The sequence below is a fragment of the Bombina bombina genome, chromosome 4 (genome assembly GCF_027579735.1).
Source record: "Bombina bombina isolate aBomBom1 chromosome 4, aBomBom1.pri, whole genome shotgun sequence".
Taxonomy (NCBI): Eukaryota; Metazoa; Chordata; class Amphibia; order Anura; family Bombinatoridae; genus Bombina; species Bombina bombina.
This window is the reverse complement of record NC_069502.1, coordinates 186,742,523-186,770,140: the sequence shown is the minus strand read 5'-3', so window position 1 is coordinate 186,770,140 and position 27,618 is coordinate 186,742,523. Positions and strand designations below refer to the sequence as shown.

General features: G+C 39.5%; 1 protein-coding gene across 4 annotated transcripts in view; it reads left to right on the top strand.

Moving 5' to 3' along the window:
- Positions 1 to 27,618, top strand: part of COLEC11 (collectin subfamily member 11) — a 116,522-nt gene that overhangs the window by 50,023 nt on the left and 38,881 nt on the right. For all 4 annotated transcript variants that reach the window (XM_053709718.1, XM_053709719.1, XM_053709720.1 and 1 more), the window contains one exon: positions 26,282 to 26,353. In XM_053709718.1, the coding sequence (XP_053565693.1) occupies positions 26,282 to 26,353 (72 nt within the window). The remainder of the gene's footprint in view (positions 1 to 26,281; positions 26,354 to 27,618) is intronic.

The window sequence follows — 27,618 nt, the reverse complement described above, 5'->3', positions numbered from 1 at the left end:
GTCTTTGAAGAAACAACATTAGTTGATTCGTGTGAGATTCGGCAGAATGTAAAGACTGAGCTAGTACCAAGATGTCGTCCAAATAAGGAAACACTGCAATACCCTGTTCTCAGTTACAGAGAGTAGGGCACCGAGAACATTCAAAAAAATTATTGGAGCTGTCGCTAGGCCAAATGGAAGAGCGACAAATTGGTAATGCTTGTCTAGAAAAGAGAATCTCAGAAACCGATAGTGGTCTGGATGAATCGGAATTTGAAGATATGCATCCTGTAAGTCTATTGTGGACATACAATGACCTTGCTGAACAAAAGGCAGAATAGTCCTTATAGTCACCATTTAGAAAGTTGGCACTCTTACATAACGATTCAAAATTTTCAGATCCAGAACTGGCTTGAATGAATTTTCTTTCTTTGGGACAATGAATAGATTTGAATAAAACCCCAGACTCTGTTCCTGAAACGGAACTGGTATGATTACCCCTGAAAGCTCCAGGTCTGAAACACACTTCAGAAAAGCCTGAGCCTTCACTGGATTTGCTGGAACGTGTAAAAGAAACAATCGTTTTTACAGGAGGTCTTACTCTAAATCCTATTTGATGCCCTTGAGAGACAATACTCTGAAACCACTGATTTTGGACAGAATCTGCCCAAATTCTTTGGAAACATTTTAATCTGCCCCCCACCAGCTGAGCTGGAATGTGGGCCGCACCTTCATGCAGACTTGGGGGCTGGCTTTGGTTTCTTAAAAGGTTTGGATTTATTTCAACTTGAAGAAGGTTTACAATTGGAACCAGATTCTTTGGGGGGAAGGATTGGCTTTCTGTTCCTTATTCTGTTGAAAAGAACAAAACTGATTAGAAGCTTTAGATTTACCCTTAGATCTTTTATCCTGAGGCAAAAAAACTCCCTTCCCCCCAGTGACAGTTGAAATAATTGAATCCAACTGAGACCCAAATAAATTGTTACCTTGGAAAGAAAGAGATAGTAATATAGATTTAGATACCATGTCAGCATTCCAATATTTGAGCCACAAAGCTCTTCTAGCTAAAATAGCTAAATACATAGATTTAACATCAATTTTGATGATATCAAAAATAGCATCACAGATAAAATGATTAGCATGTTGAAGCAAGTGAACAATGCTAGACAAATCAGAATCTGTTTCCTGTTGCGCTAAGCTTTCCAACCAAAAAGTTGATGCAGCTGCAACATCAGCTATAGATATAGCAGGCCTAAGAATATAGCCAGAAAATAAATAAGCTTTCCTTAGATAAGATTCAAGATTCCTATCTAAAGGGTCCTTAAAAGAAGTACTATCTTCTATAGGAATAGTAGTACGTTTGGCAAGAGTAGAAATAGCCCCATCAACTTTGGGCATTTATTCCCAAAACTCCAATCTAGCTGCTGGCAAAGGATACAACTTTTTAAACCTAGAAGAAGAAATAAAAGAAGTACCAGGCCTATCCCATTCCTTTGAAATCATATCAGAAATAGCACCAGGAACTGGAAAAACCTCTGGAGTAACCACAGGAGGTTTATAAACAGAATTTAAACTTTTTTTTTTACTAGTTTTAGTATCAAGAGGACTAGATTCCTCAATATCCAAAGTAATCAACACCTCTTATAACAAGGAACGTATATACTCCATCTTAAAGAGATAAGTAGATTTGTCAGTGTCAATATCTGAGGTAGGATCTTCTGAATCAGATAGATCCTCTTCAGAGGAGGATAATTCAGTATGTTGTCGGTCATTTACCTTTTACGTTTATTAGAAGGCGGAATAGCAGACAAAGCCTTCTGAATCGCATCAGCAATAAAATCTTTTATATTCACAGGGATATCATGTACATTAGATCAGTGATTTTCAACCACTGTGCCGCGGCACACTAGTGTGCCGTGAGAGATCATCAGGTATGCCACCATGAATTGGTCCCTTCTTGCTTAAGTGCACTCCTGAACAGTATTTTTTTTTACATTTTTGTATCTTTTTTACTCTGGACTGTGGGCCGGTGAGGTGACTGTTTTTATTTTTAAATCACATGAGAATGACAGGCTGAGGGTAATTGGCTAATTGCACAGCGACTGTGCGCTTTTCCGACCCGACCCCATGTTTAATTGGAAGTTAGTTGAACCAACCCACACACCACCACAACACGTGCCTCGTGACGGCTCTCAGTCTCCACACGGCACTCCAATATACCCCACCATGCAATTATGGCATGCATGCTGCTGGGCTGGAGCTATTTGCTCCTCCTCCTCTAGACCAGTTCCAGCAGTCACATTCCTTCACAGCACAAGGAACATGACCGGAGACTCTGGAGACGAAGAGGGAGGAGCCAGCCAGCAGGTGCTGCCTGTGTGTCACAGTGTGTGTGCAGAAGCATGGGTATGGAGCAGGCACCCTGACACAGAAAGACCAGTCAGGGACACTGACTGACGTGACGAAGATGAAGAGAAGAAGAGCTGATTCTGGGTTAAGAGGAAGGATCATTCATACATGGTGTTAAAGTAGGACTCGGAAATCCTAGAACTTTAGGGATTATTATCTTTTAGCATTGTCGGGTGCAGGGGTCCATTTAATTAGGGAGTTGGCTCTGAAGGCATTTCTGTAGGGTAGCTGAGATATGAGATTACTTAGTCTTTATGGGGATTCTGTTGCATGTAGAACCATGGTTGTTTTGTGGTACAAGGCAGGGCTGGTGTTTTTAGGGTTAATTGTGGTATAGGAAGCTTAGCTTCCAGTTTAAAATTATGATTGATTGGTGTGTTGGATGGTGGGTTTAATTTTGATGGGGAGATGTCATGGTTAGGGTTACTAAGACAGTAACATTGGTACCTGCTTAATAATTTAATAAACAATAGGCATAAGCAAAAATTAGTAGCCAGCATGCATGTGTATGTATATGTGTGTGTGTATGTCTGTGTGTGTGTATGGCTCTATGTGTATGTATGTGTGCATGCATGTGTTTGTGTATGTATACATATGTGTATGTCTGTATGTGTATGTCTGTATGTGTGCATGTGTGTATTTGTGTACTATTGTTGTTGAAGGTTGAAAATCACTGCATTAGATGTTGAAGGAACAACAGGCATTGTACTAGTACTGATGGATACATTCTCTGCATGTAAAAGCTTATCATGACAACTGTTACATACTACAGCTGGAGATATAATCTCTGCTAACTTACAACAGATACACTTATCTTTGGTAGAACTGTTATCAGCAGCAGGGTTCCAACAGTTGTTTCTGAGACAGGATCAGATTGAGACATCTTGCAAATGTAAGAGAAAAAACAACATATAAAGCAAAATTATCAATTTCCTTATATGGCAGTTTCAGGAATGGGAAAAAAATGCAAACAGCATAGCCCTCTGAGCATACAAAAGGCAAGAGGCATATAGGAAGTGGGGTTTAAATAATTAAATTATTTGGCGCCAAGTATGACGCACAACGCAACATATTTTTTTTTGGTGCTAACAACATCCGGAAATGACACAACTTGCATCATAGAAAACGTCACAGGAAACCTGGCATTAACTAAGACGCCGGAAATTATGAATTTGCATCACAGAACGTACCTTCACGCCAAATAAATTATCGCGCCAAAATGAAACCATAAATATCAGCATTTTGCGATCTCGCGAGCCTAATTTTGCCTGCGAAATTTAATGAAAAAAAACAGTCAATTTGAAGAAAAGACTATACCCCAGGTAAGAAACAAATAACTTCCTAAATATGTTTCCCAATTTTGAAACTGATAGTCTGCAAAAGGAAATATACATAAACCTGACTCATGGCAAATATAAGTACAATACATATATTTCAAACTTTATATTAATACAAAAAGTGCAAACCATAGCTGAGAGTGTCTTAAGTAATGAAAACATTCTTATCGAAAGACACCCATCCACATATAGCAGATAGCCAAACCTTGTGGCGCATAAGTCATGCCAGGCCGCAAACTTAACAAGCTGGATAATACTCCACATTCCAAGATCTTGCAACAATTTCTAAAGCCACTCGACTCCGCTTCAGATGCCCACCCTGCTGCACTAAACAGTGAACCACAGCTATATATACACCCCGAGAACAATCTTATCAAACATCCACCACTGCAGACCTCACTAAATATGACCTATTGCCCCTCTGCACCAAAAATGATCTTAAAGAAATAGTGACAGAAGTCAAGAATTGGTATGGAGACCTGAAGAGAGATCTGTCAAGAGCGAAGATAACTTGGAAGAAAGTCACGACACAATGGACACCGACATCCAACATATTTCCCGCCTGGTCTACGACCAAGATGAGACCATACAACACCTCCTAGAGAATGTAGAGGATTTAGACAATAGGGGCAGGAGGAATAATCTAAGGATCCGGGTTATACCAGAGTCTATCCAGACAGCTGCACTAGAGGGATGCCTTCAGGCTTTATTCAGGCAGTCAAAGGTGATAATAGCACACCAGATCTGATAATCGAAAGGTCTCATCGCGCACTTTGAGCGAAACCCCTACCTAAAGCTCCCCCAAGAGACGTAATTATTAAATTACTCCATTTCAAGGACAAAGAAGAAATCTTGAGGCATGCTAGGCAGAGGCAGGCCATCACACATGCTGGAAACCGCATTTAAATCTTCACAGATCTCAGTCTGACCACCCTCCAAAAGAGGAGAGACCTCAACTACATCACAAACACCCTATGAGAACAGAGAATTGCCTATAGATGGTGATTTCCAGTCAGTATAATCGCAACCAGAGAGAATACAACAGCTGTCTTCAAGTCTAAAGAAGATCTGCCCCACTTTTGTGAAGCTTTACGGATCGCTGTGCATCCGCCAGATTCTACAAGTTGTGCAAACATTGATCCCTAACCTCTCGAGAAACAGACCGCATCCATCATCAGAAGGGCCTGCTGACACAGTGGCCGAAAACCCCCTGCCGAGAACAGGAACTTCAAAGGATCATATGGTCGCTGACCTACACAGTGACTGATTGATCATAGTCAAAACTTGAGGGGACTCTCACTATTCTTCTTTGGCTACAGGTCGTATGCTTTATATGTTTATCTCTTTTTCAAGTTGGGTTTGGGGACAGGGATACTGCCCTCATTGTATTGTACTGCATTATTTACTGTTTATTGAATAGGTACCTTTGTTGTTACTCAGTATATAACATTTTATTTGTGATTTCTCAATTAACCAGGTTATTACGTATTACTGTTGTATTTTCTGGTTCTCTACGCTTTTAACCTAGCACATACCTCTCTCCCAGCTGCATCCTACTCACTGCTAAACAACTAGGTACACTACCGCACCCATTAGAGCCAAGGGCCTGGCCCATCTCTCCAGCATCTTCCTGAGGCACAGGGCGCTTAATTGGTGCAGACACACATAATCAGTATTCCACTCACAACATCAGTGATCATTACTCCTGCACATCACTTTGCACAACACCGGAACCATGTCCCTGCGGCCCCTAAAGTTGATAACTATCAATGCCAAAGGGCTTAACAGCCCAGAAAAACAATAGCCTTTAATCAGCTGTACAAAGAATCAGAAGAAATTCTCTATATACAAGAGATACACTTTAAAAAGAGGAGAGAACCCAAATTTATTAATAATCGGTATAAGACCACATTCCTAGCCTTGGGCGGTTCAAAGAGGGCGAGTGGGCATCTTTGTAACAAATACTATCCACTTTCACCCAACAAACATTATCAGGGATCCTAACGGCTCATACTTAATAGTCACTGGACTACTTTTCAAACACTTATGTAACACTAGTGAATGTATACCTGCCAAATCAAGGACAGCACACAACTTTTAAACAAGTAACCCAACTACTATTGGAACATGCAAAGGGCATCCTACTCATGGGGGGGGGGCTTCAACCTGCCATTAAACCCACCACATGACACCCTAGGTAGAACCAGCACTCCACAAAAAGTCATAAACGCCATACATTCCTACCTGCACTAACTTAAATTACATGACATTTGGAGGTCAAAAAACTCCTCCACATGGGATTACACATTCTATTCTCATCCACATCACATATACACCAGAATTGATTATCTTATTACAGATCAGATAGGGCTTTCAATGGTAGAGAACTCCACCATACTACCGACCACTTGGTCAGACCATGCCCCAGTCCAGTGCACAATTACATGGCCAAACACTCCCATAAGACTATTCCTGTGGAGACTAGATGACCACATATTAGACAACCTGCTTATAAAACTAGAGGTAGACGTTACAATAGGACATTACTTTAGGGAAAACAAAACCAGCATGTCGCTAACTGCTATATGGGAAGCCCATAAATGCGTAATGAGAGAAGAATTAATCAAACACAAGGCAAGAGAAAATAAAAATAGGCAATTTGTAAACTCAACCCTCTCCCAAATTAGATACTGGGAGACGGAACACAAAAAGTACACCACCTCCACTGATACCTTTAGAACGACTAACTAAAGCCAAACGCGAGCTTAACAACCATTTCATCAGGGAATATTGACGAAAAGCAACTAGACTACAACAAAGATACTTTGACATAAATTATAAGACTGGCTCCTCAATCACTAAAGCTCTCAAACGGAAACAATAAGACACCCACATCCACTCACTCTCGGACTCGGCAGGCCAAACACATAAAGACAGCCCACATATCGCTGAGACATTTAGGCAATACTACTAGGCATTGTACAATATCCAAAATGACTGCAGACAATATTATATTGACAGTTTCCAATCCAACGTACAACTTTGCACACTAAATCGGGCAGACACCAAACTTCTTGACTCACCAATAACTCATGATGAAATCAAGACAGCCATTAAAAACATGCCCAATGGCAAAAAAGCACAGGCCAAGATGGTCTGGGCATAAAATACTACAAGACATACCTACACCACATGTTGGTTCCCCTAACATCAATATATAACTCTTTATTAAAAGAGAGAGGATTTTCTGATCAAATGTTAGAAGCGCATATCACTGTGCTCCCTAAACAGGGCAAGAACCCGGATAGGCCAGAAAGTTTAGGCCCAAATAACAAATAAAGATACCAAGAGAATGAAGAACATTTTTATAATAGGAGTAAATTAGAAAGTTGCTTAAAATTATCCCTCTATCCCTATCCCTCTATTCCTATATCTTTATTTTTCTGCAGTGTAGGATCCCCCTACCGCTCAAACAACTCTCTAACCCCCCCTAACAATTGCCGCTATCTTAGGTACTAGCAGCTGTCTGCCAGTACCTATAAACCACCCCTTTTTCATTTACATTTTTTTTATTTAAATTTTTTTTCTGTAGTGTAGTGGTCCCACCACCTCCCCTCCCCTCCCGCAATCGCCATTTATTCTATCTAGCATTTATTTAGTGTTTAATGTCCCTTTAATGAATGAGTGGAGAAATAAATAAAATATTTGAGGTTGGCAGGACAATAGATTGGGCCTAGTGCAGAATCTAAACATAGCTGAGATGTTTGACTTGGCTTTATTTTAGATACCTTGTAAAACACAGATCTTAGAAGTTAAAATAAAAACATTACATCAAACAAATATGGTTTTAAAAACTTTAGGGCTTCTTTTTATGATATCATAAAATCTTATAACCACTTTTGTGCCAAGTGGAGACGTTCGTTGTATGAACATCAAACTTGTGTACATGGCGTTAAAGTCTTTATATAAATTCACAGAACCCTGTATCTTATAATATGGTTGAGATGAATGTAAATCTTAACCCTTTCCGGTCCTATAAATTAAATAAAACCTGCAGCTGGCAGGTTTTATTTAATTTTCGCGCCAAACTTTTGAATTTCTCATCTAAATTGCAAGTCACCGCTAGATGGCACTCTTTAGCTGTGAAATTCAAAATCTGAAATGTTGGAATACATCCGACGCTTGTCCGCATACGCCAAAACCCTTTGTCGGATATATTCCGACAAAGGACCTGTAAGGGTTAAAGGGCCATAATATTAAAATTTTTTACATGTTCTAAGTCATTAGATCATTCAATTTAAAGATTTTTCAACCCTGGACTACTGTGTGATTAACCCAGGCAAAGGGTTTAAATAAACAGTAGTAGTACAGCCTGTGACATGCAGAACACTACTGGTCCCAAGCAGAAACTGCTACTGATCTAATAAGCAGCGCTAGTTACGCAGCTGAGTCATGTGACTAGCAACGCTGACTGGATCAGTGGCCACTGAGTATGGGCGTGACAAGTTATTAAAAGATACGTGTTATAGAATATTTTAAAAAAGTGAGATTTTAGTTTCTGGTAAATGTACATTAAATAGTTTGGCCAAAATAGTTTTTTAGGAAAGTTGCCAACCCTGATTATGTACCATCAGAAATAATGATGTGGTAATCTTTTTGGATATATATTATGGTTGGCACCTAACCAGTATTTTACCAACATAGCCGGTATTTTTAAGTTTCAGGTCAATAATTGTAGATAATAGAAAAAAGAAATTTAAATAAAGCCCTGTTATAGTGATACTTATTTTAAGTGTGATTAGATCTAATTTTAAAATAATGAACATTTAAAATCAGTCTTAGCAGCTAGGCTTTCTTATTTTTTCTGAGTTATGTTGCATCATTTCTTATGCTAATGTATGCTAATTACCACAATCAGTATATTCATATGTATAATTTAAATTACTCTTACTTTTGGACTCCTAACATAGAGTAATTGAAATTCATAATTTTGCAGCATTTAAATTTGTGTTTAGAATTAAAATCAAGGTTGTGCTTTCAGTTGTCTTATAAAACATTGCAATTATATAATAATATGTTGTACAGTGTGTTGCTTTTAACATTGTATGATCTGAGTGTTATTTAATTCCAGTACAAGTGCAATGCAATAGCCTTAAAATTAAGTTTTATTCTGAAGGTGTTCTCTTTGTCTCTGTGTACATTTTAAAATGCTCTCTAACAATTCCAAGGAAAATTGATGATCGCCAATAAACTACACCAAAGAACTATTCTTTCTATGGAAGAATAAAAGTATGTAAGTGTCGTTTTCTGTGACGTATATTATTTTCTGACATCTATAAAAGGGGACATATAAATTATATTAACAAGAAAAGTCATTTCTGTATCTGGTCACACTTTACGGTTTTATAGGCTATCATACAACCATGCAGCCAAGCGTAACATAGAAATCTGATTGTAGAGTAAATGTGTATGTGCTCACAGTTACAAAAGATAAGCAGAAAATGATAGGATTTTAAATATTTTTTTATCTTTATTTTAAATATCCCAGCACATTCGGCAGTGCTATACAGGGGGTACAGACGTTAGGTGGACATGAAATCCCAAAATTATTATTTTACCTTTTAGAAGTTTGGATGTAGGACTTTGAGTATAAAACATAATTACTTTCTTTTTTTCTGTTTTGTGTCCTTTTTATTTAGAAATGTTTTTCCTTTCCAAACCCTTTGTGAGACTCATTATAGGAGACCTATCACAGAGGTCTACCTAGGTAAAATATGTGAGTGTAAATTTAGATTCAGTGCAAGTACGAGTTCATACCATTGCTGCCGATGTGACCTGCTTTGAAAGCACTGAATGTCTGTATTCTGTGTTTTTACATTTATCAGCTGTTATACTTTTCCCCCAAACCGGTGCCAGATGTTGCGCATGTCTTAAAGGGATATGAAACCCAAATTTTTGCTTTCATGATTCGATAGAGCATGCATTTTAAGCATTTTTTTAATTTACTCCTACTATAATTTTTTCTTTGTTCTCTTGGTATCTTTATTTGAAAAAAGCAGTAATGTAAGCTTAGGAGCCATCTACATTTAGCCACCAATCAGCAAGCACTACCCAGGTGCTGAACCAAATATGAATAAAAACTACAAATTTTAAGTATAGAATTAGATGTTAATTACATATACTGTACTTATAATTAACTTACAAATTATAGTTTATTTTTTTTATTTTTTTACTTTATTTATATTCCAGCAATTCAGAAAGAATAAACTTCTCGCTATAACACAAACGGTTCATATTTTGTTCAGAAAATGTTATACAAAGAAAACACAAATTAACCTGGGCTATAATACAAAATGAAAAGTTCTTTGGCCTAGAAAGGCCCTAGGTCCTTTAAATCGATATCATTAGACATGCAAGTAACTGGGTTCAGTGTTTTACTATAGGAACCGGCGTGCAATTTTCTACTACTTCTCCCACATAAAAAAATAAATAAAAAAATTAATAATAAATTTCCCCTCACCCACCTACCTAACCCCTCTCCTCCCGCAGACACGTCTGCTCCAACATATCCTATACTTACTGCTGCCAGAAAACGCAAACAAAGAAAAAATTACCAAATTCCTAGCACTACAACTTCTGAATTTCTGAAAGGATATATCAGCTGGTCTATTTCCGCGGGGGGGGGATATTTTAATAAATGGGGCCCATTTCTTAAAAAAACAAACTATGTCTTGTTCTATGTTCATGTCTGTGTCATATTGCTCTATAATACACTGCTTCTTTACATAGTTTTTGATTTCTGACATATTCGGTACTCCTTTCTCTTTCCATTTCCTTAATATTAAATTTCTAACAGCCAGAATTATGGTATTGACTATTTTTTCGGAAACCTGAAGGTTTGTCTCCCCTTTAAGAAAAATTATTCTAACTATTGTAATATCCACCCCCCTGATTTTCAGATTATTAGTGACCCAGTATCTCACCTTGAGCCACAACTGATTTATCTTCGGGCACTTCCAAATCATATTCAGTAAGTCAGCTGCAAGAAGCTTACATTTTGCGCACTTGTTGTAACTGTAATTATGCCACTTTTGTCCCTTAGATGGAATATATTATGTTTTATTCATCAGCTTAAAGTGGGTTTCTTGCCATGTTGATGAAAGGGTGGTTTGAAGGGATGCTGCAATTGATTGTGTAACTAAATCAGGGTCTACAGGGAGTGCAGAATTATTAGGCAAATGAGTATTTTGACCACATCATCCTCTTTATGCATGTTGTCTTGCTCCAAGCTGTATAGGCTCGAAAGCCTACTACCAATTAAGCATATTAGGTGATGTGCATCTCTGTAATGAGAAGGGGTGTGGTCTAATGACATCAACACCCTATATCAGGTGTGCATAATTATTAGGCAACTTCCTTTCCTTTGGCAAAATGGGTCAAAAGAAGGACTTGACAGGCTCAGAAAAGTCAAAAATAGTGAGATATCTTGCAGAGGGATGCAGCACTCTTAAAATTGCAAAGCTTCTGAAGCGTGATCATCGAACAATCAAGCATTTCATTCAAAATAGTCAACAGGGTCGCAAGAAGCGTGTGGAAAAACCAAGGCGCAAAATAACTGCCCATGAACTGAGAAAAGTCAAGCGTGCAGCTGCCAAGATGCCACTTGCCACCAGTTTGGCCATATTTCAGAGCTGCAACATCACTGGAGTGCCCAAAAGCACAAGGTGTGCAATACTCAGAGACATGGCCAAGGTAAGAAAGGTTGAAAGACGACCACCACTGAACAAGACACACAAGCTGAAACGTCAAGACTGGGCCAAGAAATATCTCAAGACTGATTTTTCTAAGGTTTTATGGACTGATGAAATGAGAGTGAGTCTTGATGGGCCAGATGGATGGGCCCGTGGCTGGATTGGTAAAGGGCAGAGAGCTCCAGTCCGACTCAGACGCCAGCAAGGTGGAGGTGGAGTACTGGTTTGGGCTGGTATCATCAAAGATGAGCTTGTGGGGCCTTTTCGGGTTGAGGATGGAGTCAAGCTCAACTCCCAGTCCTACTGCCAGTTTCTGGAAGACACCTTCTTCAAGCAGTGGTACAGGAAGAAGTCTGCATCCTTCAAGAAAAACATGATTTTCATGCAGGACAATGCTCCATCACACGTGTCCAAGTACTCCACAGCGTGGCTGGCAAGAAAGGGTATAAAAGAAGAAAATCTAATGACATGGCCTCCTTGTTCACCTGATCTGAACCCCATTGAGAACCTGTGGTCCATCATCAAATGTGAGATTTACAAGGAGGGAAAACAGTACACCTCTCTGAACAGTGTCTGGGAGGCTGTGGTTGCTGCTGCACGCAATGTTGATGGTGAACAGATCAAAACACTGACAGAATCCATGGATGGCAGGCTTTTGAGTGTCCTTGCAAAGAAAGGTGGCTATATTGGTCACTGATTTGTTTTTGTTTTGTTTTTGAATGTCAGAAATGTATATTTGTGAATGTTGAGATGTTATATTGGTTTCACTGGTAAAAATAAATAATTGAAATGGGTATATATTTGTTTTTTTGTTAAGTTGCCTAATAATTATGCACAGTAATAGTCACCTGCACACACAGATATCCCCCTAAAATAGCTATAACTAAAAACTACTTCCAAAACTATTCAGCTTTGATATTAATGAGTTTTTTGGGTTCATTGAGAACATGGTTGTTGTTCAATAATAAAATTAATCCTCAAAAATACAGCTTGCCTAATAATTCTGCACTCCCTGTATAACTCTCTTTGAAATTAGAACGTTCCATTTATTAGCTAGGTTCAATCGATTAGCCTCACCCTTCCGTGAAGCCAGTAGATTGTACCATGGTGAGACTGACAATTTTCCAACCATAAAAAGAAACTAATTTAAACGGATAGTGTTGGATTTGCAAATAGGCAAAAAAATCTGTGTTGCCTATTCTAAATTCTTGTTTCAATAGTTCAAAAGATTTAATACATTGTCTTTGATGATCAATTAATTGATCCATTAATTTTAAACCTGCTTTTGCCCATGAAAGGAAGACAAACATCTGTGTGCCCTCCTGAAAATCTGGGTTGCCCAAAATTGTTTGATACCTGGGTATTACGTGTTGAAAGTTCAATAGTAAGCCTATTTTACACCAGGCCTGAATTACCATAAAAATGGATTTAAATTGTCTAACCTGATTAGGGATCCTCTTTAATGGACAGTGCATAAGAGCTAATGGAAGAAATGGATAAGTTAGATTATTTTCTAAGCTGTTATTGGTGAAATAATTGTTATTCAAGATCCAGTCTATAGCAATACGACTAAAAAATACTAGATTATAGAATTTCAGGTCTGGAAGAGCTAACCCGCCGTCAAGCCGAGGTAAAGTGAGTTTTTCTATAGAGATCCTTGGTCTTTTACTACGCCACATAAAATAGGGTAGTGCTTTATTCATCTCTTTAATTTCTTTGGTTTTAAGTAAAACTGGGACATTCTGAAGAACTCTCTTGACAAAGAGAGAGGAAAATTCTGCCGGGACCTCATAGTTTCGGGGAATTTTTTTAGAATTGGGATTATATTTGAACTGTATCACTCTTGTGGATTTCGGGAGATGGTTATTCCAAGATATTTAAATAATTTAGCAACCACTTTAAAGGGTACCTCTACTAATGAGTTCTCGTTTTGCCTCAACCATAAGAGTTCAGATTTTGTTGTATTAAGTTTATAGCCTGAAATTAGCCAAAAGGAGTTTTGGGATATTAACCATGGTGTTAGAGACACAAAGCAAAATGTCATCTGCCTAAAGCGCAATCTTCAATTCGTATTTCCCTATCTTAATTCCCTCTATTTCTTGTCGGATAAATATTGCTAAGGGTTCGATCGAGATGTCGAATAATAACGGTCAGAGTGAGCAGTCTTGCCCCGTACCTCTCTCTAAAGTTAGCAAAGGAGATTCCAAATCGTTAACTAGTAGTTTAGTATATGAATTATTATAAAGGTTATTTAGACCACTGCTTCATAACTGCTGTTTCTGGCGAGTCTGAAGACTCGCCAGAAAACACAGGCCTTCAAGCTCCATTCGTAGCTTGATAAATGGGCCTCCTGGACTTGACTATTCACCTGCCTTGTCATTATCCTTAAAATAATCCACTACTAGAAATACTTCCCTGATTTTAGATGCTGAATTACGGTTGTGTATAAACCCTGCCTAACAAATATGAATAATATTTTTCACGACTGTTTGTAGTCTTTTTGACAATATGGTTGTATTGAGTAAGGCTATGGGCCTATATGATTCCTTATGCTGAGGATCTTTACCTTGTTTAAGAATTAAAATAGTTTGGGAGGCTGCAAAATTTTATGAAATCTGATTGTTTCCTATAAAAAAATAATTAAACATTCTTTCTAAGTAGGTGGTTAGCTCCGGGGCAAGAATTTTGTAAAATTCATTGGGTAATGCATCCGGACCCAGGGCCTTAACCAACTAAACGTCCGATATAGTCTGGGAATTTCCTCCTCCAAGATTGGCATATTTAAACTGCCGATACTGCGGCCTGCTCCAACCTTGGTAATGTTATCTTATCCCAAAACTCTGCCTTGCTCTGTTCAGATGACTCTTTAAATGATTACAAATCTTTATAATACTTGGAGAAAGCCTTGAGAATGCCCTCCACTGAGTTAATTGTTATACCTGCCTCTTTCACTATTTCAATAAGTGTTGATTTTTTATTGTTTCTGACTATATTGGCAAACAACTTACCAGCTTTATTGCCATGTTTGTAAAATTTCACCTGAGATATGAGCTCCTTTTGTGAGGTAGTTTGAAGGATAAAAGTGTCCCGTTCTTTTTTAGCTCTAGTGTAATTGTCCCAATTAGCTTTCGTTGATTGTTGTAGATAGCGATTGCTAGCATTAATTAGGAAACTGAGAGTTTCTTTCTCCCTTTGCATGTATTTCTTTTTCAGCATTGCTTTATAGGCTATGATATCCCCTCTTAATACAGCTTTCGCTGCCTCCCAGAATGTGGCAGGATTTTGTACCGAACCAATATTCTGACAAATCTATTCTTTCAGTTTTTCTTTTAGCCAGATTTTAAACTTAATGTTAGTTGCCAGGTATTTTGGGAAGAAAAATCGTGGAGGTAAGGAGGGGCCAGAATGTGTCCGAATATCCAGCAAAATTGGTGCATCGTCAGAGATACATACTGGAGCTATACTAGCTTTGACTCCTCTTTTAATTAATCTAGTTGTCAATCAAGAACAAATCTACCCTCGAGAGCTATTTGGAGGCTTTTGAGATACATGTAAATTCCTGTAAAACTGGATTTTGAATTCTCCAAATATCCCTAACTGCTAGGTTATTAAAAATATTTTTGAACATTTTGCTTTCTAGGGCATCTCTTCTAGTTTGTTAGGACCTTTTCTAAGCCTGTCTATTGGGTATTGTGTCGTCATGTTGAAGTCCCCTGCCATGATGAGAAGCCCCTCCCTAAGCTGCAGAAATTTTGATTGTATTGAGTCCCAAAACTCTGAACTATATTCATTTGGCACCTACAGATTACACAAAGTAAATGTTAACTTGTCTAATTTTAATTTTACCAACAGAAATCTACTCTCTGTATCAGTGGTAACAGATAAGATGCTGTAATTAAGCTTCTTGCCCAATAAAATTGCCAGGCCTCTTTCTAGCCAGGCTCGGCACCGCTATGACCTCCTTCACCCAAGCCATCTTTAGTTTTGCAACTGCCTCTGCATCCAAGTGTGTTTCCTGGAGGAAGGCAATGCCCGTGTTTAATTTTTTAAGATGCGATATTATCGCTTTTTGTTTAATCGGGGACATAAAGCCACCAACGTTCCATGATGTAAAAATCACGGAATTACCCCTAGGCATTATCTTAATAAATGTAGGCTGGTGATAGAGGAGAGCGATACCGCGGAGGAGAGGGGGGGGAAGGGAGAGAGAGAGAGAAGGAAAAGGGGGGGAACAATTCCAAAAAGGGGAGGGGGGGAGTCCCATAAAAACCTACACACACATTAATCCCCGAACAATGGGAGTAAAACCTGTGGACTAGTATCTCATAATAAAAATATACATGAACACTCTCAAGACAGGGGCCCTTATCCCTATCTTAGGCTAGGGAGATATTATTAACCTCTAAAAATTTCTCTGTCTCCTTAGCTATTTGGAAAAAATGATTTTGGCCATTTATACTAATCTTTAAAGTGGCTGGGTATAATATTGCCACCTGAATACCTGCGTTTATCAATTTGCTGCATAGTGGGGAGAGATCTCGCCTCTTCACCGACGTCTCGTATGAGAAATCTTGAAATAACAAGATTTTAGCCCCGTCTATGACCAAGGGTTGATTCTTCCGATAGTATTGCATTATCAAGACTGAAAATAACTTTGCAATAATTGGTCTTAGGTTTACTTTCCCTGTGTCTTTAGAATTGGGTTTTCCCAGCCTATGGACTCTCTTAATGATTATCGGGGAGTCGGGTCTAGGGATCTTAAGTAGCTGAGGTATAGTGATAGACAACAATTTACCTAGATCCTCATTCTGCTGATTTTCAGGGACCCCAATAATTGATGTTGTTCCTTCTGGAACGATTTTCGAGGTCTTCGATCTTATTCTGCAATTTTGTGATACTAGCCAAATTGCTGTCTATTTTGTTCTCCTGAGTTGCTGTCAGATCTTCCAAGTCCGAATTGACAGTCTTAGAAGCCCAGATATACCAGTAATCTGAACTATTTTGATCTAATAGCTTGATAACCACACAGGGCTAGTATCTGTAACAATACACCCCTTGGGCTACTATAGTCCTGCACATAAAGTAACAGAGAAAGAAAAACTCCTACAAAAGTCCCCCCTTTCCCAGCCTATCCAAATCACAGAATAAAATACAGTTTTTTGGTTACATAAACAGTTATTAACACTCTAGGCTATTCAGGTTCACCCGCTCATGCCACTTAGTTCTTGATGGCTATGGTGTCCTGAATTCTCGGATCTCGTACCTAGAAACAGCCTATTAGGCTTTCTTAGTCCAAAGGAACAGACAACTCTGGTGTTTGAGATCTACTCAAATGGCTGGGGGCCAGATACAAGCTAAGTTACAAAGCAACAGTTCAGGAGCTGCCCCAGATGGTATGTGGGTATACCCTTTCCTCTTCTTAAAAAGAATTGCACGTAGAACCAAGCAGAGTAATTAGAGTCTGTGCCCTCCCTTAGACCAAACTTATCAGGTAAACATAAGCAAGCAGTTTATATGGGCAAAAATGAAGGAGGGGGGCACAGAAAACAAAAAGCCCCTCTCTTGTGACCTCCCTTAGACCAGTAGCGCCCTTGGTAATGGCTAGAATGCTTAGTTCCCTGTCCCCCTAAGACTGGGAGGTATCTTCGGCTGATCAGAGATATTCAATATATTTAATGCAAGAAGAAACAAACAGAAAATCCGCTGGCAAGCCTTTATAGATAGTCAGCTGTAAACCCCCCCCTAATTATGCAAAACCTTTAGCCTCTAATATCTCTGAAACAATAGTCACAGTTACTCACGGTTTTGCAGGGGCTTGCCGCTATGGCTACTCCGATGACTTCTTAGGGCTGAAAAATCTTTTAGGCTCGAGAGGCAGGGATTTTCCTAGAGCCTTGCTGTTACTGTCTAGTCCCTCTAGATAATGGCTTCTGCCGGGACTTCCAGCCTGCGCTCTGCTTCCTCCTTGATAAACAGACTTCCCCAATGGTACTATCAAGTATCCAGGACTAGCCCACTGTCTTGGCTACAGCTATTGGACGGATCCGTTGGGCTCTGTGTCCAGAAGGGTGTCTGACTGCTTTTTTCTCTTTTTTTTCCTCCTCCGTTTCCTCAGGCCCCCCTCTCGCAGCACCAGTGGGAGGGGGAAAAGGGTCTCCACCAGACCTGAGGCTTGTAGATAATTTAAGTCCGAGGATACTGTCGGACCAGTTCCTCTTGCTGGTCTAAGGGCGAATGATATAGCGCTTCCAGGTCAGGTTAACCAGCGCTGGTCGGGTGACTGGGTAGATGATATCAATCTAAGCCTCTGAGCCTGTCACACTAGGGCTTCTTCAGCATGAGAAATCCCAATTCTCCACCTATGGAGCAAGGGTTGAGCAAACTGCGAGCCAGATCTCTGTGCAACCTCCACCTGACTCCTTTCCCCGGAAACCGATCTTTCTTCCATATTATAGTTTTTATTCATTGTTTGATAAAAAATTTTTTAGTCAATTTCATACTAGGATAATGGATTTTTAACAAATGCTATTGGTATAGCCCCTTACTTTTGCGGTAATTAATATATAAAGGTTTGCCTTAGGTCTAGGCGTTTAAAAAAATATTATACATAGTATTTGTGCAAATGTATCCCTTTAAGTACTGTGTGGCCTACCTAGTTTAATAACTGTGCCATCTGTCTAAGGCTTCCATCTCTTTTTTTTTTTATATATACGTTTTAGGTGAAATCGCTTTATAAAACACTGACTCTGTTTGATGATGGTCAGCAAACCTTTTGTATCTGGAGAGGATTGAGTGCAACTGAGAGCGTATTTGTTGCCAATGGGTAGTGAGGTCAGTGAAGCGCCGATCTGCAGCAGGGACCCCTGTGGACTGGGCAGAAAGAGGAAAGACACAAAGTTGATAACCAGCTGTGGCCTGGAAAGGAGACCATCGTAGAGAAGAATGCTAATGACTTTTCTTTGCCAGTTAAGCTAGGGGCAACAACTCAGACCAATTGGTATGTTGAGAATTGACATATGCTCTGAGTTAGGCTTCAAGATCCTGATTTGTTCTCTGTTTGCCCGTTAGTCTGGGGATGATAGCCAGAGGATAAAGAAATGTTTATAGGTAAACCATAGAGTCGTACTATGTGTAACAGAAAAAGACTCTTGGGCTGTAGGTAGCTTATGTAAGGGTACAATATGAGCAAGTTTGGAGAACCGATCCACCACAACCCAGATGACTGTATGATGGTCAGAAGGAGGGAGGTCTATAACAAAATCCATGGCTATGTGTATCCATGGTTGTTTGGGTATGGACAATGGTTGAAGCAGGCCATGAGGTAGAGATCAGGGAGTCTTGTTAACAGCACAAGTCTGACAAGCCTTGACATACTCCTGAGAGTCTGACTTCATGGTAAACCACCAAATGTGGCGGGAAAGGAGTTTAACAGTTCTTGTCAAACCAGGATGAGCCTGCTGTCATGAGCCCAGGATAGCACAGGAGTGCAAAGGTTTGGAGGAACATTAAGGATCTCAGGAGCCGCAGGGGCTTCAGAAGGTTTTTCTTGACTAGGCACATTGCAGTCTTTGAAGAAGAGAGGTGTTGAGTTGAGCAACCACACAGGAGGGAGGAATAATGTATTCGATAGGAACTTCAGAAGAGTTATTTGACTGAGGAAACTGATGGAAAAGTGCATCAGTCTTTTTATTCTTGGTCCCAGGAAGATAAGAGACTATAAAATGAAAGCAAAAAAAGAATAAGGCCCACCTGGCCTGTCGAGGATTGAGTCGATGAGCAGTTTCTAAGTACATTAGATTCTTGTGATCTGTGAGAATTTGAATGGTGTTGGCAGTGCCCTCCATCCTATGTCACCATTCAGTAAGGGCCATCTTAATGGCTAGGAGCTCACGATTCCCCACATCATAGTTCCTTTCTGCAGGGGTATAACAATTAGATAAAAAAGGCTACAGGATGCAACTTGGAGGTGGAAGTGTCCCTCTGAGTCAGGACAGCACCAGCTCCTATTTCAGAGATAACAAACTCTAAAGTGAACTGCAGGTCAGGGTCAGGATGACATAGCACAGGAGCAGTACAAAAGGCATTTTTTAGATGAGAAAAAGCCTCCACAATTACTGGAGGCCAATTTTTGCATTCTCTGTTTCGTTTAATCAGCTCAGTGAGTGGGGTAACGATTCTGGAGAAGTTATTTATGAAGTTACTATAATAATTGGAAAACCCCAATAATGTCTGTAGTTCCTTCAATGTGATGGTTTGAGGCCATTCCAGAACTGCGGTTAGCTTAGTAGGATCCATGGCAAAACCTTCCTTTGAGATAACGTATCCAAGGAACTGAATCTGGACTTGATCAAATTCGCACTTGTCCAACTTGGCTACCAGAGAATTGTTTCTGAGATGAAGAAGTACCTGTTTCACATGTTCATGATGCTCCTTCAGGGTGGTGGAGAATATGAGGATGTCATCCAAATAGACAATGACAGTACGATTATGGAGGTCCCGGAAGACATCATTGACAGATGCTTGAAAGATAGCAGGGGCATTGCATAGCCCAAAAGGCATTACTAAATATTCATAATGCCCAAATCTCGTGTTGAAGGCAGTTTTCCATTCATGTCCCGGGAAGATACGAATGAGATTATACGCTACACAAAGATCCAGTTTTGTAAAGTAACAAGCATTTTGGAGTGAATAATATAATTCAGTGATTAAGGGAATAGGATAACGGTTCTTAATATTGATGTTGTTTAGAGCTCTATAATCAATGCAGGGTCTTAAACCACCATCCTTCTTACTGACAAACCATAAACCAGCCCCAGCAGGAGAGGAGGAAGGGCGAATAAAGCCTTTAGCTAAGTTTCCTTGGATATTTATTCTACATGGCCTTGGTTTCAGCCTTGGAGAGTGAATACGTCCTTCTTTTAGGAAGTGGAGCTCCAGGGAAGAGGTCAATTTTGCAGTTGTAAGGGGGTGAGGTGGTAGCACATCATCAGCTTTCTTTTCAAACACATCCCTAACTTCATCATATACCAAGGGAAGAATACAAGAAGGTCGGCTATAGGGGTTTGGTGCAATGGAGTAACCTTGGCCAGGCAGGAGTGAAAACAGGATTTACCCCAGGAGGCCAACTATCCCTCAGTCCAGTCGAATTTAGGATTGTGCTTGCGTAAACAAGGAAGACCAAGGATAAATGGTTGTGCAGGAGAATGGATGACATCAAATTGTAGCTGTTCAGAATGTAAGACTCCCATAGTCATGGTTAGAGGTGCTGATTCAAAATGGATTAAACCTGATCCAAGGGGTGTGCCATCCAGAGTGGTTATCTTGAGACACTGTTTTTTCTGTAGAAGAGGCAAACCTGCTTGGATCATGAAACAGTGATCTAGGAAATTTCCAGCTGCCCCTGAACCAATAAAGGCCTGTGCATGAACAGTGTTCTGGAGAAAAGTAAGGGTAGTAGGTACCAGGATCCGAGAAGAGTGAGGGGTATTGGTAGTAGCTATGCTTAGAGGTATCCCACTTTTATCCTCTAAGCGTTGGCTTTTCCTGGCAGTATATCACCATTCTTTAGTTGATGTGAATTGGAACCACAATAAAAGCATAGTATTAACCTCCTTCTACTCTGTCTTTCAGATTCAGAGGACTTAAGGGAAGAGAGATCCATGGGTTCCTCTTCAAAGGTAACTGGAGGTGCAGGAGAGTTAGGGGTCGGTCTAGTAGCTAGTCGGGTAGGAGGACGAGAAGGCAGGACTCTACGAGTTCTCTCTCTTTCAGCTAGTCGCTCCTGAAAGCGAGAATCCAGACTGATACACATCTCTAAAAATTCATCCAGAGTAGATGGAACGTCACTGTAAGTGAGCTCATCCTTGATGCGTTTTTGTAGACCTCTCCGGAAGGCCACCTTGAGAGCACTGCAATACCAACTGGTCTCATGTGCCATAGAGCGGAATTTGATGGCGTATTGTTCCACAGACCTATTGCCCTTGTGGAGATCCAAGAGTGAGTATTCGGCAGCAGAAGTGCGATCAGAGGTCCCAAACACAGAAGAGAGTGCAGAAATGAAGGTATCGGCATCGTTCAGGAGTTGAGCGTTCTGTTCCAATAAGGGAGAGACCCAGGCTAGGGCCTTATCGTTCAACTAGGAAACAATAAAGGTGACCTTTGACTGATGGGACTGGAAGGTATGAGGGTCATTGCGGAAATGCAGTCTGCACTGATTAAGGAATCCTCTGCAGTCTGTAGTACCATCATACTTGTCATCCGGGGTATGCTACCAGAAGCAGGGGAGGAGGTTGCGGTACTAGCAGCATGCGCAGGCTGTACGGCAACAGGAGCAGTGTTTTTCTCAGCAACAAGTGAGGAGAGCATAGTGGTAAAAGTCTCTACCTTAGAATCCAGGCTGCAAGTGTGTGGCATGGGTCCCCAGCTTTTGTCCCTGAAAAGAGATTGCTCTTGCAGCCTCATTTGGGTCCATGGGGCATATTTATCAAGCTCCATATGGAGCTTGAGGCCGGAAACAGAAGTTATGAAGCAGTGGTCTAAAGACCGCTGCTTCATAACTTGTCTGCCTGCTCTTAGGCGGCGGATAGAAATCAACCTGATCGAATACAATAGGGTTAATTGACACCCCCTACTATTGACAGATTAGACGCAAATCTGCAGGGGGCGGCATTGCACCAGCAGTTCACAAGATGATAAATGCAGCGGACGTGATCTGCTATATAGGTTCATGTCCGCTTGCACCATAGTAAATAGACTCCCATGGCCCAAGTATAATGTAATACTCGTGGGATATTTCCCTATCAGACCAAACTTGGCCAGTAGTCTTCTTATCCCGGGGTCAGGTGGAAGGATAAATAAATATCTCAGAACAAGAGAATAGATAATTAAATGAGGTAAGTAGTACTCACAGTAGAGAGGACAATCCTTCACGGCACCACAGGGGATAACTGGAGAATAGTCAAGCAAGCAGAGTTTGGCAACAACAGGGCAATCCAGAGTACCAGCAGTATAGAGGTTAATCAGAGAGTGGTCAGAGACAAGCAGAGTTCAGCAACAATAAGGCAATCCAGCAGTTCAGGGGTTAATCTGTACAGTAGTCACAGGCAGGCAGAGTTCAGCAACAATAAGGCATACAGTAGTAAACAAACAGAGCAATCTAACGAAGCACCCAGGGAGTACAAGACAACCTATACTGGAGCACTGTATGTAAGTAATGCAGGTACTTTCACAGGCGCAGATTTGCGCCAAGGAGGAGTCCCAGGATCCAACCCGCATGAAAGCGAAATTGGCGTGCGGCAATTATGTCATCGCCGCATTCTCACAACACCCGCTGTGTCCCTGGCAACTGCCAAGCAACGGAGCGGCGTGACACCTAGTTCAGTAAGTCTGCTGCATGCTGCTGACACCTGGGAAAGCTCCTGCCCTTCCTTCTCTGTGGTGGTCATCATCCGTCAATCCAAATCCTTAGGGAACTACTGGTTCTGTGTCTAAGCGGCTCTAGGCACATGTTTGTCCTCCTCCTCCCTTAGAAGTGTATTTATGAGGCTTATGTACTGTGAGGTCTATCTAGTTCCGTAACTCTGCTGCTTGATGCTGCTGCCTCTCCTGCTCATGGCCTTCCTGCTCTGTGGTGGTCATCATCAGTTAGATTAAAAAAATCATAGGAAGCTGCAGCTGTGACCAATCCTCCCTAGAAAGCTAATTTTTGGGTTTTGTGTACCTAACTAGTTCAGCAAGTCTGCTGCCTGCTGCCTCTCCTGCTCCTGTCCGTCTCTGAATTGAGTCTCCAAGGATAGCTATTAACTATGAACTTGTATGGAGCAGGTGTGTGAGGAATATGGGTACCTGGGGGGAGATGAAAAAAAATTAGAGAATTAAAAAATAAATAAATTAGACAATAGGGTCAATTTTTTTGTTTGAATTCTCTTTGTTCTAGTTCCTGTGTGTTTTTCTGTTACCGTTGTCACTGAATCTTTCAATTGTTGGCATTTCATACCAGTGTGATTTTGTTGTTAAAGCATTAATATTTTGTGGGCTTTTTATTGGTTGTAATGCAATTGAATAGATTTTATTTTGAACGAAATTCTTAACTGACTATTCAAACGAAACGAACACGACCATGAACGAAATTCTGACCTGAAAAATCCAAACCGAATCTTTCGGACAAACCAATTTTTTTCGCCCTTCCACATGTCTACTTATTTCACTATTTAAATCATCTAAAGTTTTAAAAAGTGAAAATCCAAAAAAAAAAAAAAAATAGTGTTATCATAAATTGTTTAGAATGACTGCTTTTTATTGTTGCATATTGTTTCATATTATATTAATTACAACTACAAAAATAGTATTTTGGGCGAATATATTTAAATCCTTTTAAAAACTGGTGACAATTTTGCTTGATTATTCAGGCATGAAATTGTTAGCTATAAGTGTCTAGTACAAGGGTTGACATGCTTTTATTTTGCTTACTATGAAATGTAAAAGGGATATAACTGTAAACAATTATTAACTCATCAGTAAATACCTAATGGATAGGTATTGTGCACACTGTTACAGTTTTAGCAACTTACCACTGTAAACTCTGTATTATATTATTGTATCTTGACATGATGGGCAGCCTCCACCGCAACGGATTACTGCTCATTTTACTAGGTCAATTGCCACTTCTTGGGCTTTTAAGAATGAGACTTCAGTTGACCAAATTTGCAAGACACCTACTATGTCTTCTTTGCAAACTATTACTAAATTGTACCATTTTGATGTTTTTGCTTCTTCTTAGGCAGCCTTGGTAGGAAGGTCCATCAGGCAGTTGTATCAGCTTAATTTTTTCTTGTGTGATTGATTTATTTTTTAAGTGCATTTAAAAAAACAAAACATATATTTATGCCCTTGTTGGGTTTTTGTGGGGTTGTGGATTTAATTTATCAGTGAAATAATGTTTTTTTTAAAACCCTCCCTTTATATTACTTGTGGACTCCACAGCTTGGGTATAAGTTCCCAGGAGTAATGGATTGTTGCAAAACTCACATCCCTGGGTGCTCACAGTTTTCAGTGTCTTAGGCAGTTAACCCATGGCAAACCTGAGTACAAAGCTCATAGGGAAAATTACAAAACAAAACTATTAACACAATACATAGAAAGTCTGGCACTCACTTACAAGCACACAACTAGATTAAAAGCAAAATGGAAGAGTTAGGTCTAGCATTTGGCCAAATAGTGATAGGCTGAGGGCCACGTCAATGTCTCCTCTTCCCTGGGTCCCTAACCTACAGCCACACAATGCATGCCTTCAACCAAACACACTGAGATACAAACAATGGTGACACAGACCATTGAGCATTTCCCTAGACACATACAAGACATGGAAAGGGACTACACTTCCAATCTGAACTGGGTAGATGTCCCATGACCCTGCAAACCCACAGCCCTTGGGGGCTCACTAGCAGTCACAGACAGCTGAACAGCTTTCAGTGACTCAGGCAGTGTACAAAGGGAGGAGGAGACCTTGACGTGGCAACCCGACTTGTGTGAGGTTAAATGACTGAGTCACTGAAAGCTGTGCAGCTGTCTGAGTGCTGGTGAGCACCCAGGGTTGTAATTTTTGCAGGTTCATGGGATGTGTACCTAGTCTGGTTTGAGAGTACAGTCATTTTCCATGTTTTATCTAGGGAAATTACAAAGGTCCTTTGTCACCCTTGTTTGTATCTCAGTGTGTTTGGTTAAAGACATTCATTGTGTGGCTGGTGGGTTAGGAACCCAGGGAGGAAGACATGGTTGTGGGCCTATCACCATTTGGCCACACTAACTTCTGTTTTGCTTTTAATCTAGCTATATATATATATATATATATACTCCTTTCATTGGTACAATGTTGCAACTTTATTAAATCTAGATATGCTACTGTCTGACTAACCAACTGTGGCCTAGATTATGAGTGGAGCGCAATATTGGGCTTTTGCGCTCCACTCAGTAATACCAGCGCACGTAAATGTGCGCTTATATTACAAATCAGGCGTTTGCATTGCCTGAAAGCCTTGTCCTCACGAGAGCGTACTTCCGCAGGCTCCAATGGGAGCCTCGTTCTCATGACGTCAGACAGGGCAAAGCACCTAGCGCAGCGCGGGGGACAATTCGTGCAGCGTTGGTCAGCAAAATAAAAATATATGAATATATACATATATATAATTATGTGTATATACACATATTAACACATAAATATATATGTATATAAGCATATACTGTACATATATATTTACAGTAAAAACACAGTCCCCATTAACCTCAATGTAAAGGCACTTAAAGTGCCATTCTTTTTCAAACACCCTACATCCCCTCACTCTAAACCCTTATAACTGCTTCTTCTAGATTTAAAAAAATAAAAATAAAGATGCTCATCTTTTTATTTTAGATGAAAGAACTATCTTTTGTATTTTGGTGGCTATTGGGGGACATTTTTTTCATTAACCAGAGAGCAGAAGTGAAACAGCTGCTTGTTTAAAATGTGACCGTAAACGTGCAAATTTGCCCCTTTACGGGTGCACGTTAAAATAGCGCTCCACTTGTAATCTAGCCATGTATATTTTAGGAACCATTGAATGATTTTATAAAGGAAGTATACAAAATAATTTTAAAAGTTATGACACACAAATGGAATGTTAGGAGCCATGGCTTCCTGACTTCCAGGATTTGTCAAGCCCTATTTTATTTGACTATTATAGCAGCTCAAGCCACTAAAGATCTAAAGATTTGTCATAAATGTAACATTAAATACATAAACTTATGTTAATTTGATCATTTATTTTGCAGGTGAATTGGGTGAAAAAGGACTTAAAGGAAGCATGGGTCGACATGGGAAGATTGGCCCTATTGGTTCTAAAGGTACATCCTAAATAATCTCATTTGTAAGATTTGTAATTAAAAATGCAGGATATTGTATAACAGTGCGTATGTTAATATTCTAATAAAAGGATGAGCCATTATTTTTAAATACAATTATTATATACTTGTTTTTTATTTTCAGCCCATGCAGAAAAGATTGAGCAACTATTTATAAATTAAAAAACATTTTCACCCAGTTGTTGAAATTTATAAAAAGGAAAACATATCTGTTTCTGTTTGTTAGATACATTTGATTTATATGTTTATCCATTATTAACAGTCGTATCGCCTGTGAACATTTCATTTACATTTTTTTTTATTCTCCACTGCACTCATGATTACTATGATGACAAAAGCATTTTTCTTAATATTAATACTTTATTTATAATTAATGTTTATAATATGTTGCATAAAAATCTAAATACCAAATGCAGGAAATATTCAAATATGAAGAAAAATCTGTTTTTCTCTTTTATGTAACTGTCAAATGCTTAGTTTTATCTATTTCATTATATAACTTGATATAAAGGTAAATATATATTTTTATTCATTTAAAGTCATCCGAGGTATATATCTCTGAGCCCAGCTTGCAGTGGAACTAATACCAGTCTCTATAAAAATGAATTGGAGATTGATATGTAAAAGCTTCATATGGTTTCTGGTTTCTTTTTCTATGGTATTCTGTGGCTTTCTCAAGAGTTAACCACCCAAATTCAGTTTTCTTCTTCTGATTGGTTAAACAAACAAAAGAATCTAAGAGACAGACTTTAGTCTTGGTTTACGTAGTCCGTCATAGATGCCTGAGAAAATTGGAGCTAATACTGTACAGCAGTATCATTTGTGTACTTCCTACTAATTCTCATTGGCTGATAGGTGATTCATACTAATGATAATTGGCTGACAGGTACTTAATACTAAAGCTCATTGGCTGACAGATACAAATGTTCATTAGTAAGAAGTAACGGTCATCCAATGAGCATTTATTGTAAATGCACATCTGATAGTGTTGTGTTAGTTTCAATTACATTTATACCATCTTCTTTATGCCATCTTCTTTAAGGCCCATAATAATTCACAATACATGTTTAAATTTAAATGCAGAATTTACATATAGAAAATGTGCCTTTAACCTCTTAACAACAGGCTACGTCAGCTGGTCTTCACATACCCCCTTATGTGCCTTGGTTGTAGCCGGTGTCAACAAGACTGCACTATAACTGCATGCCTCTAGAAGTGAGGCATTCAGTACTAGTGCAGCTTTGCTG